Raw genomic sequence first — 20542 nt, 5'->3', positions numbered from 1 at the left:
TGAGAGTAAGCCAAAGCAGTTTCCTGTAGTGGGAGCGAGTAAAAAGACAGCATTGCCGTTCCACGACACAGGCCATATGTATTCTTACTCTCTTGCTGTGAGAGCATGCGGGCATGTCTCGAACCCGAACAAAAACGAAGGCGAATTTGGACCAGCCGCAAAAAAAACGATTGTCACCACCAAATATACGGTTTGACCAGTCTATATGTTATTTAATTAGTGGTAATACTCAATTGTGTTTGCAACTTCGCCATCGCTCATGAAGTGTTTCGAAAAAGAGGTTTTGATCCAAAAGCCTCCTCTGTCTCTTTATTACTTAATGGCAAAAACATAACAAAGTGAGAGTGGCTAATGAGCGTGAACATAGTACCACCAAAGACAATATAAACACTAAGATGAGTAACGCCATACAACAAAATGCTACTATGCAGCTTACTTTTTTGAAATTTGAGAACGAAAACGAAATCAGTATCATTGCGCTCTCACAGCCGAAAGAGCGAAAAGCTAAAAATAGAATGTACTCTGCGCTTCTGATGAATGAGAGCCCATAGAGTAATAAACATATACAGAGGAGGTTGTTGGATCAAAAGCTCTTCTTCAAATAATGTGAAGCAAGATTGCGAGGTTGCAAACACAACACCCGGCTGTCTACAGCTACTTCTGCCGTTGCCCAAAAAAGACAACTTCAAAACATTTCCCATATGAACCAACAACAACCATAATCAAAACAATAGACTCGACAATGAAAAAAGCACACCACAAATTCTGTCCCTGCTATCCCTTTTTGGTTTGAAGCTACTGCCTATGATCTAAGCTTCTACACTTCTACACAACAACAACACAATTTGGGTACTTGCAAAACCGAGGCTCGGCGCAAGTAAGTAGAAAATACCCTATTTTGAGTAAGGGTGCTTTGCTGGTAGAAAAATGAAATTTATTAAAATCTGCCTGGCTGCTTGCAAGTTGAAAGCGAGTGGAGAAGAAGAAGACATGACTTTGGGACTTTTATAGGCATAGCAGTGCTTAGAAACCACAACAATGATTTAGGAGAGTGAAGAAGCTAAGATCATAGGCATTGAGTAATAAAGAGACAGAGCTGAAGACTCACTCCGAGCTTTTTTTACCGGGTTGGTCCGAAAACGCAAAATCAAAATCAAAAATAAAGCTATAGGATATATACTATAGGAAGCAACAACAAATCATTTGCAAAACAACAACAGTGAGCACGAAACCCCATTTTTTTTTCGTCGTGTTTTGATCGCTGTAAAGTTGGTGCAAGATTTAGAGGACATAGGAAACTCAGTGCAAAGAAAAGGGACAAATAATGCCACTGTGTTTGTTGCTGGTTTCTCTTTCGTTGCAACAAGGCGGCGCGTAGAAACAACAACAACAGTATTTCGGTTCTAATGTTGTTGTTCCATAGCCGAGTCTCGGCGCAAGTAGGTAGAAAAATTGAATGCGAGCAGGCCACGCCATTCAAATCAAAGGGTTACGCATACGGGATCAACCTCATATACTATTACGTCACGTTTTAAAGAATTTAATTTCTTGTGATGCTTAGAATATATTTCTATCTTTATTACGTACATTAAAGTAATATATTAATAGGGTCTTCTGTAAAAATGCATGTATTTAATAATGTATTACTTTATTGTACGCAACGGTCGCATACAAAAAGCCCTAGCATGTGCCGTCACATGCGCAACAGAATGCTGCAATCTTTTCAAATTCATATATGAATGTACTTCCCTTGGCTTGGAAAACACATGCATGCAAATTTTTTGCCAATGTGTGTGAGATGAGACACACACACCAACAACTATTGGCGCGTCGAGGCATTGATACCCTTATACATACAAATGGTATAGAATGTTTAAGGAAAACTATTATTATTGATTGCACTAATAGTTGCACACTAAATACGATATTATATATTTCTCAGAGATTAGATAAAAATGTGTATATGAGAAGGTTAGTGGTATTTGGTTACATAACTTATGAATAGTTAAAATACCCTATTTTGAGAAAGGGTGCTTTGCTGATCGAAAAGTGAAAAATTATAAAATCTGCCCGGCTGCTTGCAAGTTGAAAGCGAGTGGAGAAGAAGAAGACATAACTTTATGAATTAAAGGCATAGCAGTGCTTAGAAACCACAACAATGAGTTAGAAGAGTGTAGAAGCTTAGATCATAGGCAGTAGCTTCAAACCAAAAAGGGATAGCAGGGACAGAATTTGTGGTGTGCTTTTTTCATTGTCGAGTCGTTTCTTTTGATTATGGTTGTTGTTGGTTCATATGGGAAATGTTCTGAAGTTGTCTTTGATTTTTGGACAACGGCAGAAGTAGCTATAGACAGCCGGGTGTTGTGTTTGCAATTTTTCATTGAGTAATACTCAATTGTGTTTGCAACCTCGCTATCGCTCGTGAAGTGTTTCGAAAAAGAGCTTTTGATCCAAAAGCCTCCTCTGTTTTTTTTATTACTCAATGGAACATATGCTGTAGCCTCAAACCAGAAAGGGATAGCAGGGACAGAATTTGTGGTTTGCTTTTTTCATTGTCGAATCGTTTCTTTTGATTATGGTTGTTGTTGGTTCATATGGGAAATGTTCAGAAGTTGTCTTTGGTTTTTGGGCAACGGCGGAAGTAGCTGTAGACAACCGGGTGTTGGGTTTGCAATTTGTGTTTGCAACCTCGCAATCTTGCTTCACATGTTTTGAAAAAGATCTTTTGATCCAAAAGCCTTCTCTGTATCTGTTAATTACTCTATGGGGTAACCCCTAGGCGGGAACTCCTGGCTAGAGCCTCATGCTTGATTTACAATTTTTTTTCCAATTTTTCATTAATGCTAGTATATCCCATTGGTAGAAGAAGGTTCAGAGTATGCCTTTAACTGGCACTCCCTCTTACTTGTTTTATAATATTATTTTTGCAATTCTCACTAAACAGTACTATTTTTCTTTATATTTCATATTGTTATAGATTTCTGAACGCAATAATTTCTTCGGTTTTGATGTATAAGTATCCGCTCTGAAGTTTCAGACAATAATAAACGGCTTGTTGAAGTTATAAGATTCACCGCATTCTTCTAGCTGATTAAATATGGAACTGCTGCAGTTGCTGTGTTACACATGCCTTCTACTTCTTTCGAAGATGCTAGGTGAGTACCTTTGAGAATTTATTCCCCCTTTCTACATGGCCGAATAGTAGGTAGGCCGAATAATAGGTGCAAATGAGCATGTTTTGTCCTTGAGCCGCCGACCGTGTACATTTTATGCAAAGTGAAAAAAAAACACTTGCATGATTCGGTAATAACAACAATAGTGCACTTATCGGAAGCGACCGACCAAGGTACCTGCTTAGGTACCCTTACTAACAATGGCCAATTGAAATGCAACATTTTCACATAGAAGTGGAAAACCATTTTATAATTTCATATAACTCGTACGTTTAAGGGGAAGAAATGCGACCAAATTAGTGAGCGAGTTATGGACCCGACCAAAAACGAAGTTAATGTGGGAACTCACGCACAGACTATTTTGTTATACCCCGAATAATCCGATAATCGATAACTTGCCCCGTTTCCATATCGAAATCGTGATTTTTGAGCAAAGGTTTTTAGAGCTCGAGTCACCAAACTTGACATGTAGCTTCTAGAAAAGTATATATGTATGTGGCATATTTTATTTTATAGCTATCACCATCCCCGCTCTACCCCATTGCCATAAATCAAATAAATTAATCAGTTGGAACTACCAACCAATTTAAGCCAATATTTCAATGCTTTTGTCTTTTTGAGAATATATGAATATTCTTAGCTCAATAAGATCTTGTAGTGACGCTTGTTACCAAAGTTAGCTAAGACTATTTTTCAAGTGTGCCCGAAAGTAGGCAATGCTTTTTTTTAATGCAGTTGTGATTAACAACTGGGTTGACACTTAGTAGTAGATTTCTTTTAGTTTTAGTACTATTTTTTTTTGATAATCATTGTAGTTTGCATAACTACAGAAATATGCTGAATATGTTGGTTATCACTTTTGCTGGCACCAAAAATAAAATAGTAATAAAATAGAAATATAAAATAAAAATATTTAATATATGGTAATATGAAATATAAAATTACTCGAATGCACTTGAAAATTGCACACTTGTGTTCGATCTAGAAGAAAAATGCGAGTCGAGCCAGACTCGACCTTTTTCTGCAATTGATTGTCAATCAGTGCAGTCGCATTAAATAATTTGTGTACCTTTTCCTTATTATCTTTTTCTGGCGTACACAGATTGGCACCTATACCCAAACCCCTAAGCTCCGTTTCTCACTCTAAGCTCCGTTTCTCACTCTCTTAAATAAACGAGCCTTACCGGAATTACGGGCACAGAGAGCATTGCCGATTATTTCCAACTGACGCAGTAGTGTTCGGCTTGTGCTAATCGAGAGCGGATCGACGCACGCAAAAAATGTTATAAATTAGTAATAGAGAGTGCCGCCGGTTGTAATAACCCGAGCCATAACCCGCAGTGTGAAATATTTTTGATTTAAATAATGTAAGCTCAAATTATTTAACTGAAGACTTCAGAATAGTTAATTACCGATCGGCCAGACCGGCAACAATAAGTTACATATTTTTATACCCTGAACCCATTAAACAGGGTATATTGTATTTGTGCAAATGTATGTAACAGGCAGAAGGTAGCATATCCGACCCCATAAAGTATATATATTCTTGATCAGCATCAATAGCCGAGTCGATCTAGCCATGTCCGTCTGTCTGTCCGTCCGTCCGTCCGTATGTATGAACGCAAGGATTTCAAAACCTATGAGAGCTAGAAAAAATTTGAAATTTTAGCTGTAGATCCTCCTAATGCCCGCACAGATCGATTTTGTTTCCCATATTCGATAACTTGCCCCGTTTCCAAGTAATCGATAAAAATCGATATCGAAATACTGTTTTTTGAGCAATTTCGGCAAATAATATGAGCTAGAGTCACCAAACTTGACACGTAGCTTCTAGAATAGTATATATATATCAAGTATCTTTTATTTTATACCTACCGCCACCTCCCCGCTCCCACCTTAAAGCTATAAATCAAGTTAATTATCCAACTTGTATTGCCCACCAATTTAAGCCACAATTTATATGCAATTGCATTTTTGAGAATATACAAATATTCTTTATTGTATTCTACAATAAGATGTACAGTCGAAAATTTCAGTAAGATCGGGTAAGAATCACAAAAGTTATGTACGCACGTGTTAGCAGCATAGCTGCTACGCAAATTCCAAGAATTTCTGTATACATGTACACACACACACATTGATGCTTGTTTGCTTTGAATTCTATCAACAGCATTGCAATTGCGATTTTAACCACAGACACTTCCGACTACGCAATAGGAGCAGTGCGCAGCCAACCAGAGAGCATAATAGCATTTATATCTAGAACTTTATCTAAAACCGAAGAGGGCTACGAAACAGCGAAAAAGGAAATGTTAGCCATACGCTGGGCGGTAAATTCTTTTAAGGGATACCTATACGGTGAATCCAAAGTTAAGATTTACACAGACCACGAACCACTTACACACGAGTGTAACTGGAAAGGCGGTATCGCGATCAAAAGATGGAAATCATACTTAGATGAGTATAATAAAGAATTGCTTTACAAACCAGGAAAGGAGAATGTAGTAGCCAACGCACTCTCCAGGGCACCGCAAGCAAACGAAATCCATTCGCTAACCGCAACGCAACATAGCGCCAATAGCTCCGGCCACAATCTAATACCCAGCACTGAGGTTCCCATCAACGTTTTTAAAAATCAAATTTTCATTTTTAAAGAACACCCACCTGATTACAAGTTCACTACTCCATTCCCCACCTTCCATAGACACACCATATCACAGCATAACGTTCGGACAACGACTTAATACAAATTTTAAGAAAATACCTAAATCCCTCAGTTATAAATGGCATTTATACTGCCGAAAATATAATGGGTCAGATTCAAAGAATACACCCGGAACATTTCGGATCTTTTAAAGCTAGGTTCACTCAGACAAAAGTAGAGGATGTAATAAAAGAAACAGATCAGGAAAAACGTAATTTATAGACCCACAATAGAGCACATAAAAATGCCCAGGAAAACAAATTGCAATTATCTGAAAAATATTTTTTCCCCAAAATGAAACAGAGAATAGCGGCCTTAGTGATACAATGTCAGGTGTGCAAAGAAGCGAAATACGACAGGCATCCTCCGAACCCAGAAATCATGAAAACTCCAATTCCTGAGTTTCCAGGACATACAATTCATATTGACATATTTTCCTCTGAAAAGAAATTGGTATTAACAGCGACAGATAAATTTTCAAAGCTTGCTCAAACAAAAATTATTAACTCCAAATCAATAGAAGATATAAGAAAACCTCTGCACGACATTTTATTTTATTTTGGCGTACCAAAGTATGTTGTAATAGATAACGAAAAATCCCATAATTCAGCAACTTCTACCTTTATGATGAAAGACCAGTTAGGCATCGAAATTTTTAAAGCACCCCCTTACAAAAGCTCTGTAAACGGACAAGTTGAACGATTTCAGTCTAGCGTCGCCGAAATCATGAGATGCTTAAAGACAAAACAAGAACATCGCACATTCGAAGAATTATTTGATAGAGCCGTCTATGAGTATAATTATTCAATACACTCAGTCACCCAAAAACGCCCACTAGAGGTATATTTCGGTAGAAATGTAACCACTGACCCAGAACAATATGACATAAACAGACAAAACTACATTGAAAAACTAAAACAAAAACAAATAGCAGATCTGAAAACACATAACAAAGCACGTAACGAAATCAAAAATTACGTACCAGGACAAAAAATATTTGTTAAGCTAAATACTATATTAGGTTCTAAGCTATCCCCACGATTTAAACAAGGAGTTGTAAAAGAAAATAGGAATACAACCATAGTTACTGAAGCAGGAAGAGTTGTTCATAAGAGTAATATAAAAAATGATTAACTAACAAAATCAACGTAGAATGTCCGAGACTACCAGGAACAAAACCAGAAAGTCTGTTTAGTTTGAAAAAAAAAAAATAACATAAAAAATAATTCCCATTCACTCAAACCAGATGTCGTCCGACTGCAGGTTTCTTCCGATTATGAAGGAATCGGCCCATACCTGTCTAATCACTTTGTTTGATTCCATTGCAGGATTTTTCTACTCCTCATAAGCCTGCCCTTGGCATTGGCAACCACGGATATTACAAACTTCACCGACGCACACACCATAGCTATTTACAAAGGCACAGGGAAATTAAAAACCTCATCAACCAATATTATTCATATAATAGATTTACAGCAGATAGAAACCGAACTTTTCAAAATACGCGAGCATACCGTAATTGACTTAAGAAATAGTTATTTGTATCACACCCTTACTCACGAAATTGAACATTAAGCACACTCAAGCCGAAACTTCAAAGGCGCCAAGCCAGATCCCTTAACTGGATTGGATCACCTTGGAAGTATGTAGCTGGAAACCCCGACCATGCAGATTTAGAAATGATAGAAGCTAATTTTAACAACGTTATTACAAACAATAATGACTAGGTCATTATAAATAATCAATTGCAAAATAGAATAAATAATCTGACAACAATCTCTAATATGTTACCCAACACAATTAGTAAGGATAATTTCTTAAAAATAGAGGTGTCAACTAGTTTGCAAAACCAAGCTTGACTCTTAAAAGAAGAAATTTTTAATATTAAATGTGCCATTCAATGGGCAAAGTCCAATATTATAAATACCCTCCTCCAAAACGAAAATGAAATAAATGAAGTTCACAACATTTTACAAGAAAGCAATATAACCTCTTTGACAGCAGAGGAAATGTTAGAATTTGTCGATATCTCTGTACTACACAATAAAACAACCATAATCTACATTATTAAAATCCCACAATTAGAGGCAATTACATACCAACACTTGTAAATTTAACCTGTAATAAAAAACGAATCAATTGTACATTTAGAAACTAATGAAATCTTCTTATACGACAACATAATATTAAGTATCCCTAGTAATTGTAAAACTTTCAATTTTGTAACTATTTGCGAAAAAGCAAAAACTATTAATCTTAACGAGCGAAATGTATTTCTAAGTTAGTACAGGGCAAAGAATCGCTGTGCGAGTTCAGCAACGCTGACCACATACCGAAGGTGGAAGAAATAGACGGCAGCATCGTACTTTTAAACGATTTCAAAGGAACAATTCAACAACAAAATACCACTCATCACATGAGGGGCACCTACTTGGTGCACTTTTGGAACGAAACAATCTACATAAACGACAAAGAGTTTAACAATAAACAACATTGCAACATTGTGACACAAATAATAAATTCCAAATGTTTAGTCTTAGATTTGTTCCTGAATAAGACACACGTATTCTAAATTAACTTATATATATATATATGCATATATACATATATTATTGTTTTCAGCAACTTTTCGCTTCGGTATAGCAAGGAATTAAATTTAAATTTATTTGCCTAGATTTAATAAAAGACATTTAAACTCTCGGATAGCTGGTAGGGAAGCAACTATATTATAATTAATGACTATTGCTTCTAAAGAAAAGTAAATTTAAATCATCTATATTTTGCGATAGGTTATAAAATGTTATGGAATAGAAACGACTTAAATGAAGGATTTCATTGGTATAAGTAAAGAAACTTTAATGAATTCTAAGTTAGACCCTTTCCATTTCCGGGACCTATGAAAAGCCAATGTGAATAATAACAAGTGTGTACAAGGGATCGTCTTTTGGCTCTTGAACGATCATGGTAGGGTGGGGATACGCGGCTCCCAAATTCCAACTCGGGGTAGCTATCGCACACTAGGCGTTCATAAATAAGTGCAGACCTTCTTTTCTTTGTTTGTGATGGTATACTAGCCCCTGTCGAGTCCACTGATTGATAGGCGACCTGTTCCCCCCAAAATGACACGCGACATTTTTATACCCTGAACCCATTGAAAATGGGTAAAAAGGGTATAATGTATTTGTGCAAATATATGTAACAGGCAGAAGGAAGCATCTCCGACCCCATAAAGTATATATATTCTTGATCAGCATCAATAGCCGAGTCGATCTAGCCATGTCCGTCTGTCTGTCCATCCGTCCGTCCGTATGTATGAACGCAACGATCTCAGAACCTATAAGAGCTAGAGACTTGAAATTTTAGCTGTAGGTCCTCCTAGTCCCCGCGCAGATCGACTTTGTTTCCGATATTCGATAACTTGCCCCGTTTACAAGTAGTCGATAAAAATCGATATCGAAATCCTGTTTTTGAGCAATTTTGGTAAATAATTAGAGCTAGAGTTACCAAACTTGATATGTAGCTTCCAGAATAGTATATATATATATATCAAGTATCTTTCATTTTATAGCTATCGCCACCTCCCCGCTACTACCACAAAGCTATAAATCAACTAAAAACGTCAATTTATGCTGCCCAAAAATATTAGCAACAATTTTAATGCAAATGACTTTTTGATAACAGCATTGCAAATGCTATTGTATTGTTTGATTTGCTACTATTTTAATTCATTTTTTCTCATCAAGACTCAATTATTGGTGTGGTTGTTGACTAGAGGCGGCAGTAAGTAGTGCGGTTACTATTTTTTTTTTATTATTTTATATTTATTACTACTAAAGCAAACGAACGCGTAGCGCGAGCTGCATTTGGTATTGGAATAAGAGGATTCAGCGTATCCCCCCGTCGGGAGCTCCCGACTAGAACCTCTTACTTGTTAATAATTAATAATTCGCAAACGAGCATTTAGCATCGCGGAACTTTTTCTCGGGGTGTTTTGAGAAGCTATGCAGGGAGAAAGAGATGCGCATTAGCACGCAAAGCAATGAGTGAGAGCGAGGCAAAACTCTGCACATATATACACACATATGTATTTGGGATGTGAGGGTTCAATACTTACATACATATAAATATTAAGAAAAAGCATCAGCCGGAGCGACGTTGTGCGCTGAGCAAGATGCAGCTTCATACTGAACCATTGAATAATAAATATACAGAGGAGGCTTTTAGATCAAAAGCTCTTTTTCAAAAAATGAGACGCAAGATTGCGAGGTTGCAAACACAACACCCGACTGTCTGCAGCTACTTCTGCCGATGCCCAAACTTCAATGACAACTTAAGAACATTTTCAATAAGAACCAACAACAAAAAGAATCAAAACAAACGACTCGACAATCAAAATAGCACACCACAAATTCTGTCCCTGCTATCCCTTTTTGGTTCGAGGCTACAGCCTATGATCTAAGCTTCTACACTCTTCTAACTCATTGTTGTGGTTTCTAAGCACTGTTATGCCTATAATTCGCAAGGTCCCAAAGTCATGTCTTCTTCTTCTCCACTCGCTTTCAACTTGCAAGCAGCCAGGCAGATTTTTATAATTTTAATTTTTCGACCAACATAGCACCCTTTCTACAATTTTTGATCCAATGTCTGTTAAAAATATAATTTCGTATTAACTGTGCAACTATTGGTACAATCAATAATAATTATTTTCTTTAAACACTATACACTATTACCAAAGACTGTATAAACACTAAGATGAGTAACGCCATTCAACAAAATGCTACTATGCAGCTTGCTTTTTTGAAATTTGAGAACGAAAACGAAATCAGTACCATTGCGCTCTCACAGCCGAAAGAGCGAAAAGCTAAAAATAGAATGTATTCTGCGCTTCGGCTCTATGAGAGCCGTGCAAGCAATTATGTTTGTATGTGTGTTAGTATACATAACAGCATATTTGAATGTGTTGCTATTCACAGCTCTGGCTTAAGCTGGCAATGAAATCAATTTTGTTAGTTTTCTAGCGCTGATCATGCACCTATCCCAAATTTGTATTCACATACGAATGCAGTGTACTGAGGTTGGCTCCGTAAAAAATCTGTTTTATAAAGTCGTCGCAAATATTTATATGATTTCTTTAAATTAAATGATTAATTATTTAATATTATTTTTATTTTATTAAAAAATAGAAGAGTGCCAAAAAATACATATAGGGTAAATTAAATACATCGGTAGCTAGTCCGACCGGCGAAGAAAAAAATAATTTAAACATAAAAAAAATTGATAAAATGAATCTTTGGAAACACAAAATTTGCGCTCTTATTTCATTTCTTTTATTTCTTAAAAATAATAGTAATTTAATTAATAAGTTAATTTAAAAAAATGATATAAATATTTGCATCGACTTTAAAAACCTCAGTACACAACATGCATTCATATGTGAATATAAATTTGGAATAGGTCGTGCATGATCAGCGCTAGAAAACAAAATTTATTTATTCACCAGCCAAAGCCAAGGCAGTGAATAACAACACATATACATGTACATATTTTGATGTAGTTATGCATGCATAATTCACACATACAAACATATGTAGGTGCTTGCACGCCATTGTCCAAAAACAAAAGTGAAATAAATCTATGTGTGATATTTTCTTAACATAGTTATTGCACAAGTTGCGCCTTGTAAAAAAATTATTTTATTCTTAATTTTTCCTTCAAAATTTATCGTTAGTATCTCGGGTAATGTATCATTTAAATAAAGCATGCATTTTATGGATAAAGCAGAAGAACTTTGCGTCGATCGTAAGTTTAAAACTTTTCGCTCAATGTACTTCGAAAACGAAGCGACGCAAAGCACTATCGACCAGCTTTGCTGAAGGCAGGCTGGCGACTAACTTCGTTGCTCGGGTCAGCATCAGCAAGCCGCGACTTCGGCATTCGTTCGTCTGGCTTTTGGAGAACGAATAGCCAGTCGGCAGGCATGTCGTGCGAAAACTCAAACGCCAGATGAAACGCCAGGCATGAAATTTTTCGTCGCATGCAAATGTATGGGCGTTACTCATCTTAGTGTTTATATTGTCTTTGCTATTACTATAAATAAGGGTATCAATGCCTCGACGTGCCCAATTTTTGTTGGCGTATGTGTCTCAACACACATATTTTGGTGCAAGTGTACATGTATGTGTGGCCGCCAAGCCAAGGGAAGTACATATACATATGAATTTAAGAAGATTCCAACATTCTGTTGCGCATGTGACGTCAGAGGCTAGGGCATTTTGTGTGCGATCGTTGCGTACAGTATATTTATACATTTTTAAATAAATTGATTATTATTAAAGACACTATTAATAAATTATTTAAATGTACGTAATAAAGGTAAAAATATATACTAAACATCACAAGAAATAAAATTCTATGAAATGTGACGTCAAAGTATATAATGTTGACGCGCCGTGTGCGTAACCCTTTGATTTGAATGGCATGGCCTGCTGGAATTCGAATTTTCTACCTACTTGCGCCGAGACTCGGCTCTGTAGCAACAACATTAGAACCCAAATAGTGTTATTGTTGTTTCTACGCGCTGCCTTGTTGGAACGACAGAAAAACCAGCAACAAACACAGTGGCATTATTTGTCCCTTTTCTTTGCACTGAGGCATAGGAAAGTCCTCTAAATCTTGCACCAACTTTTCAGCGATCAAAACACGACGAAAAAAATGGGGTTTCGTGCTCACTGTTGTTGTTTTGCAAATGATTTGTTGTTGCTTCCTATGAGCTTTATTTCTCGAGTTTGATTTTGCGTTTGCGGACCAACCTTATTATACCCTTGCAGAGGGTATTATAATTTTGTCGTGAAATGTGTAACACATAGAAGGAGACATCTCCGACCCCATAAAGTATATATATTCTTGATCATATCAACAGCCGAGTTGATATAGCCATGTCAGTCTGTCCGTCTGTCTGTTTCTATGCGAACTAGTCTCTCAGTTTTAAAGCTATCTTTATCGAAACTTTCACAAGTGCCTCTTTCTGTTGCACGCAGTTCATATGTAAAACCAGCTGGATCGGACCACTATATCATATAGCTGCCATAGGAACGATCGGTCGAAAAGTAGGTTCTTGTATGAAAAACATTTTTATTTATTAAGTTATCTTTACTAAACTTGGTATTTATTAGTTTTACTGCGTTCCCCATATATATAGGGAAAATCCTATTAAGATCGGAAAACTATATCATATAGCTGCCATAGGAACGATCGGTAGAAAATTAAGTTTTTGTATGGAAAATTTTTATGTTTTTCAAGATATCTTGACCAAACTCGGTACTTACTGAGTTTACTACGCTCCCCATATATATGCAAAATCCAGTTAAGATCGGACAACTATATCATATAGCTGCCATAGGAAAGATCGGTCGAAAATTAAGTTTTTTTATGGAAAATTTTTATGTGTTTCAAGATATCTTGACCAAACTCGGTGTTTATTAGTTTTACTACGCTCCCCATATATATGCAAAATTCTATTAAGTCAGAACAACTATTCATATAGCTGCCATAGGAACAGATCAGTCCGAAAATTATGCTGTTGTATGGAATTTTCTTTGTTTTTCAAGATATCTTGACCAAGCTCGGCATTTATTAGTTTTACTATGCTCCCTCCACTTATGCAAAATCTTATTCCCATCGGACTACTATATCATATAGCTGCTTTAGGAACGATCGGTCGAAAATTAAGTTTTTGTATGGAAAATTTTAATGTTTTTCAAGATATCTTGACCAAACTCGGTACTTATTAGTTTTACTACGCTCCCCATATATATGCAAAATCCTATTAAGATCGGACAACTATATCATATAGCTGCCATAGGAACGATCGGTCGAAAATTAAGTTTTTTTATGGAAAATTTTTATGTGTTTCAAGATATCTTGACCAAACTCGGTGTTTATTAGTTTTACTACGCTCCCCATATATATGCAAAATTCTATTAAGATCGGACAACTATATCATATAGCTGCCATAGGAACGATCGGTCAGAAAATTAAGTTGTTGTATGGAAACCTGTTTTGTATTTCATGATATCTTAACCATACTCGGCATTAACTATTTTCCCTGTGCTTCTTAGATACGGGCAAAGCACTATGAGCATTTTGAAAAGGTTGAGTCTGCAAGGGTATTAAATCTTCGGTGTGCCGAAGATAGCACTTCTTTCTCGTTCACCTTGCTTCAGAATTAAAACGTTAATAAAAGCTCGGAGTCAGTTTTCAGCTCTGTAGCTCTTTATTACTCAATGGGCTGTAGCCTTAAAACAAAAAGGGATAGCAAGGACAGAATTTGTGGTGCGGGAAATGTTCTGAAGTTGTCATTGAATTTTGGGCATCGGCAGAAGTAGCTGCAGACAGCCGGGTGTTGGGTTTGCTGTTTGTGTTTGCAACCTCGCAATCTTGCTTCACATTTTTTTTAAAAGGAGCTTTTGATCCAAAAGCCTCCTATGTATGTATATTTATTACTCTATGGCTTTGAACGGTGAGAGAGGCGACAATGTCGCCGCGAGTGGTTTGATGGGATATGAAAGGAAAAGGAAGAACGTTAAAGTTAGGTGCTTCCTGAGACGCCTAGTAGACGCATCGAACTCGCTGCGCTCTGAAACTTTATACAATGGAGAATAGTTCTCAGACTCCGACATGTATATATCAGTATACAGTCTGTCAAGAATGAGTTTACACATTGACTAAAAATGCAAAATTTTAAGCTTATAACAATGAGAATGAACTATTTATTTCAGTATATTGTTTTATTTTTTTTTAATATGTTTACTTATCCCTCTTACTTAAATATGTAACAAAAAAGGTAAAATTAGGTAGCAAATTCAACGAAGTAAAACAAAAAAAGAAGTAGCTCTACACAAATAATAAAAAGTGACTATACTTAATTTATAGGAAAAAAAGATCGAAATTAAAGTTTAATATTTAGTATGTCCACCCTTAGCATTAATGACACATTGTAGTCGGGTTTTCATTGAGTGGATTAATTTTTTTAAGTCATAATTTGTTGGTAACTTTTGCCACTCATCTAAAATGAAGGCTTTAAGTTCCGACCTAGTTTTTGGCTGCCTTTTAGCCACTTTTTTCTTGAGAAAACACCATACATTTTCTATGGGATTTAAGTCTGGACTCTGGGCAGGTGTATCCATCACTTTTCCACAGTTAAAGAGAAGCCACATGCGCACCATATTCGCTTTGTGCTTAGGGTCATTGTCTTGATAAAATTTTAAACATGGCTTGTTATCTCTTATGAGCCCAAATTTAAGAGCACTGTTCCACAAGTGACTTTTCAAAATATTGAGATATTGATGCGCATCCATAGTGGTCTCAATAAATGCTAAGTCTCCAACTCCACTGCTTGAAATGCACCCCCAAATCATCACCGACAATTTTCCAAATTTAACAGTGGGTATTATGTTCTGTTTTTCCAACGAAGTTAACGGCTTCCGCCATACTCTACTAGGCCCATCATTGTAGTAAAGCATCATTTTTGTTTCATCACAAAATATGACGTTGTCCCAATAATCAATTGGATAAGAAATGTGCATATAGGCGAAGCACAATCGTTTTTCAATGTTTATTTTAGAAAGGAGCGGTTTCTTGACTTGTAATTATTGCGAATTATGGCTTGCCTTACTGTTTCATGAGAAACCGCAACATCAAATTCATCCTTCAGCTCCCTGGCAAGAGCCCTGGTTGAGATCTGAGGATTTAGAGCCACCTTCCTCATCATTAAACGCTCTGTACGCTCCGCTATTTTAGGCTTAGGTCCACCTCCACTTTTGGGTTCCAACGAACCTTCATTTTCAATGTGGTTTAAGACGTTGTATATAGTCTTCCGTGTAACAGAAAACATTGCTGATAGCTCAAGCACGGTTTTTCCCATCTGGTGGTTATAGAATATCAGCTGGACAACTTCAAATGATAATCTTTTGCCTGGCATCTTTTTAAAATCAAAAAGCTTCTCAAAACACGTGATTTCATCAAAAATAATCGCCGAATGAAAATGAAATGCATTGAAAACAATGCAAAGCAAAGAATAGATAACGGTAAATGCACCGTTGTTCTTGGAATATTGAATAAAAGGGAGAAGGAAAAGAATGTGTAAAGAGTTTCTTGACAGTAGTCAAACTGAGTCATTTTTGTATTTGTGTTTTTTTTTGTTTTCTTATTGTTAAAATTTCCTTTTGATGTTACTGTTTCATTAAAAATAGCACCACTAACTATAAATTCCCAAAAGCGAGTTAAAAATGTCGGGCGGGTGTTCATATTTTTAGTCTAATAGATGAAAAAGTATATTTTTATTCAATGTGTAAACTCATTCTTGACATACTGTATATGTATATGTATATAAAGTATCTTTCATTTAATAGATATCACCACAATTCCCAGCACCGCCCATAGCTTTAAATTTAATACATAATCCAATTTGAGCTTCCCTATAAATTAAGCCACAATTTAAATGCCGTTGTCTTTTGAGAATATACGAATATTTTATTCTATTCTATTAGATCTACTGCTAAATATTTCATCAAGATTGCAAGAATTTCTGTATTCACGTACACACACATTTATTTGCGTCGTTATTGAATATGTAATATATGTAACATAAACAATAATAAAAATTGCGATTTTATTGTATGCTGTGCTGTGTAGTATGTTCTGCTGTCTTAATTGGTTTTTTTTTTTTGGGAAGCTCCCCACTATAGCGTCTTACTTATTTCAGTTGGGCCGACCAAAATCAGCTTATCCACTTTGTTTGCAAGATCCAAAGATCCTTTACTGCGTGCTACTAAAATTTTATGGCCATGAGCACCAAAATCCATTTACTTGCCATCCTGGCTGAATGTGCCGCACATGTGATGGCAAAGTGATGCTGTAATTGTCAGGTGTTACCGTTTTTGTCCCTTGTAGTTTCGGTGTCAAATAGTCAAGCCCAGTCAAATGTCATCGATTCCCTTCTGTCGTTGTTCTTCTCGTGTCAAGCGACTATAATTGGAGTTCATACATAACGGACTCATTGATATTCGCAGAAAGCCAACAAAAGCATTAAAGGAACTACGAAAGCCAAGTGGTTATGACTTTTATGTCGGATGCCGTCCTGCTTACAGTTGACCCCAGCCTAAATTGGCTCGTTTGTTGTCCCTGTCGTAACAGTAATTGCCAACAGAGAGAGTGATTAACCTTACAATACCCACCAGCTCAGACGCAAAGCCCACTGCAACACTGCCCGTCGACAACGCCTACATTCCATTTTCGATGTAGCCTTACCCGTTGGAGTCTATGATATATACTCAAGTCGCATGTCTATCCGGACAGGGAGTTGGCGTTCCAGCATTTGCCATTTTACATTTTTGTACTTATTCAAAGATAGAACACTGACCAACATTTTCTATACGCCTACTACCAAAGGCGAATAAAACCTACAATGGTAAACGCCATTGATTTGGATTGTCTCTGAACTTAATAAACTTTTAATCGACAATTATTCAACAAGGAGGAAAGTTACAGTCAGGCGCAGCCGACTGCATAATCTTTCTAAATTCAAAACCATCTTAAAGAATATTACCAGCTAAAAAATTGTGGATTTTTGTGATGTTAGTGCCAGGGTTGAGTGTTGTCAACGTTTTTTTCAATCTTTGGAAAAGATATCTTTACGGGTTGCTTTTTTGATACCCTTGCGTAGGGTATAATTTTGTCGTGAAATGTGTAACGCATAGTAGAAGACATCTCCGACCCCATAAAGTATATATATTCTTGATCAGTATCAACAGCCGAGTTGATATAGCCATGTCAGTCTGTCCGTCTGTCTGTTTCTATGCGAACTAGTCTTTCAGTTTTAAAGCTATCTTTATGAAACTTTGCACAAGTGCCTCTTTCTGTTGCACGCAGTTCATATGTCAAAACCAGCTGGATCGGACCACTATATCATATAGCTGCCATAGGAACGATCGGTCGAAAAGTAGGTTGTTGTATGGAAAATTTCTTTCTTTTTCAAGATATCTTGACCAAATTCGGCATTTATTAGTTGTACTATGCTCCTCATATATTAGCAATATCCTATCAACCTCGAACCACTGTATCTCATAGCTGCCATAGGAACGATCGGTCGAAAATTAAGTTGGATGGAAAATTGTTTTGTTTTTCAAGATATCTTGACCAAACTCGGCATTTATTAGTTTTACTATGGTTCCTCCATTTATGCAATATCTTATTTATATCGGACTACTATATCATGTAGCTGCCACTGGAACGATCGGCCGAAATTTAATTTGTTATATGGAAAACTTCTTTGTTTTTCAAGATATCTTAACCATATTCGGCAGTAAGTATTTTCCCTGTGCTTGTTAGATACGGACAAAGCACTAAAAGCATTATTGAAAGGTTAGGTCTGCAAGGGTATTAAATCTTCGGCGTGCCGAAGATAGCCCTTCGTCCTCGTTTTTTATACCCTTGCAGAGGGTATTATAATTTTGACCACTATATCATATAGCAGCCATAGGAACGATCGGTCGAAAATTAAGTTGTTGTATGGAACATTTTTTTAAAGATATCTTGATCAAACTCGGCATTTATTAGTTCATATAAATGCAAAATCCTATTGAAATTGGACAACTATATCATACAGCTGCCATAGAAACGATCGGTCGAAATTAAGTTATTGTATGGAAAACTCTTTTGTTTTTCAAGACATCTTAACCATACTCGTTTAATTAACTGTCATTAACTATTTTACCTGTGCTTCTTAGATACGGGCAAAGCACTATGAGAATTATGAAAAGTTGGTTAAAAGTTAACGTAATCATAGTTGATAACTTTAAGCATCAGGCTAACAACCTGCATTCCTAAAACTTTGTATATCTTTAAGTTTAGTTTTTATAGCTTTGCAAAGTTTTTTTAATGTACTGGTTGAAATAAGCTGTGAGCCACTGTATGTATTTGTGCAAATATATGTAACAGGCAGAAAGAAGCATCTCCGATCCCATAAAGTATATATGTATGTATATTGTATTGATCAGTATCAACAGCCGAGTTGATACAGCCATGTCCGTCTGCCAGTCTCTCAGTTTTGAAGCTATCTTTATGAAACTTTACAGAAATCCCTCTTTCTGCTGCACGCAGTTCATATGTTAAAACCAGCTGGATCGGACCACTATATCATATGCCATAGGAACGATCTTTTTTTTCTTTTTCAAGATATCTTGACCAAACTCGGCATTAGATATTTTTACTATGCTCCCCAAATATATGCAAAATCCTATAAGGATCGGACAACTATATCATATAGCTGCCATAGGAACGATCGGTCGAAAATTAAGTTGTTGTGTGGAACATTTTTTTGTTTTTAAAGATATCTTGATCAAACTCGGCATTTATTAGTCTTACTATGCTCCTCATATATATGTAAAATCCTATTAAAATCGGACAACTATGTATATCATAAAGCTGCCATAGGAACGATTAGTCGAAATTAAGTTGTTGTATGGAAAACTTTTTTGTTTTTCAATACATCTTAACCATACTCGGTCATTAACTATTTTCCCTGTGCTTCTTAGATAGGTGCAAAGCACTATGAGAATTTTTGAAAAGGTTGGGTCTGCAAGGGTATTAAATCTTCGGCGTGCCGAAGATAGCCCTTCCTTCTCGTTTTATTTATTTTAAAATAAGTCCTTTTTTTAGGGAAGTAAAATAGGTTTGTTATACCCTGAACCCATTGATAATGGGTAAAAAGGCTATAATGTATTTGTGCAAATTTATGTAGCAGGCAGAAGGAAGCATCTCCGACCCCATAAAGTATATATATTCTTGATCAGCATCAATAGCCGAGTCGATTGTAATGGTCTTTTACTTTTATCCTTCTCTTTATTAATTTCATAAGTTATGGGCAGAGCACATTCACACACATTAGTCTCTTCTCAGCTCTGCTCCGAAAGTGACTCTTCCCCATTTTCTCAACACTGTCAAGCTAGTGATGAGTAAATAGCAAAGATCATTAACAGCTGACCAGCAGCTGACTGGACCCTTACACAGTACTGGATGTGCCAGCCTGTTACAACTCGGCCATCCTGACCATGAGATAGTCCTCTATCTCAGCTTTACATTTCACTTATAACTACTACATTACTTTTAATAAATTTTAGCTTTAACAATATATTTTGGATTTTATCTTTTACAGTATTATGTTGCGTATTTTAAAATTAAGTTTACTTATTATGTCTATTTTAACCAGCATTTAATGTTTTGAGCACTCCCAACACCCTGATAAGAATTTCAAAATATTTGAAAGCCATAAATATCTTTGAGATATCTGTCATTTTTGAACACCTTTTTTATCATATATGGGCTCTGTTTTTAGGTATCAATTTTCTCGATACTCCCGCCGTGCTATCAAAGTTTTTTACCATTACATAATCCCCAACATTATATTTATTCGGATTATTTCTTTTGGCATTATAATATTTTTCCTTCGTGGCCTGCGCTATTGATTGATTATGTTCTGCCTTTTCTCCAATCCCATCCAAATTTCGTTCACGTACTGTATCTAACTGTCTCATCTTTTCTAACTTTCCATTAAACCATCACTAACCGTTCCTTTTTGCGCTAATCCAAATAACGTTGTATTAGGCAA

At 36.2% G+C, this 20542-nt stretch overlaps 1 protein-coding gene across 1 annotated transcript in view; it reads left to right on the top strand.

Annotated features, from left to right (window-relative positions):
- Nucleotides 1–2951: 2951 nt before the first annotated feature.
- Nucleotides 2952–20542, top strand: part of LOC135439652 (carbonic anhydrase-related protein 10-like) — a gene marked incomplete at its 3' end in the record, with an annotated part of 122499 nt that continues 104908 nt past the window's right edge. Inside the window, exon 1 of the mRNA XM_064698400.1 lies at nucleotides 2952–3155. Within this exon, the coding sequence (XP_064554470.1) occupies nucleotides 3098–3155 (58 nt within the window). The remainder of the gene's footprint in view (nucleotides 3156–20542) is intronic.

The sequence above is a fragment of the Drosophila montana genome, unplaced genomic scaffold (genome assembly GCF_035044405.1).
Source record: "Drosophila montana isolate Dmon_TW-CO22-7 unplaced genomic scaffold, ASM3504440v1 contig_753_1, whole genome shotgun sequence".
Classification (NCBI taxonomy): Eukaryota; Metazoa; Arthropoda; class Insecta; order Diptera; family Drosophilidae; genus Drosophila; species Drosophila montana.
This window is presented reverse-complemented; position numbering and strand designations above follow the sequence as displayed.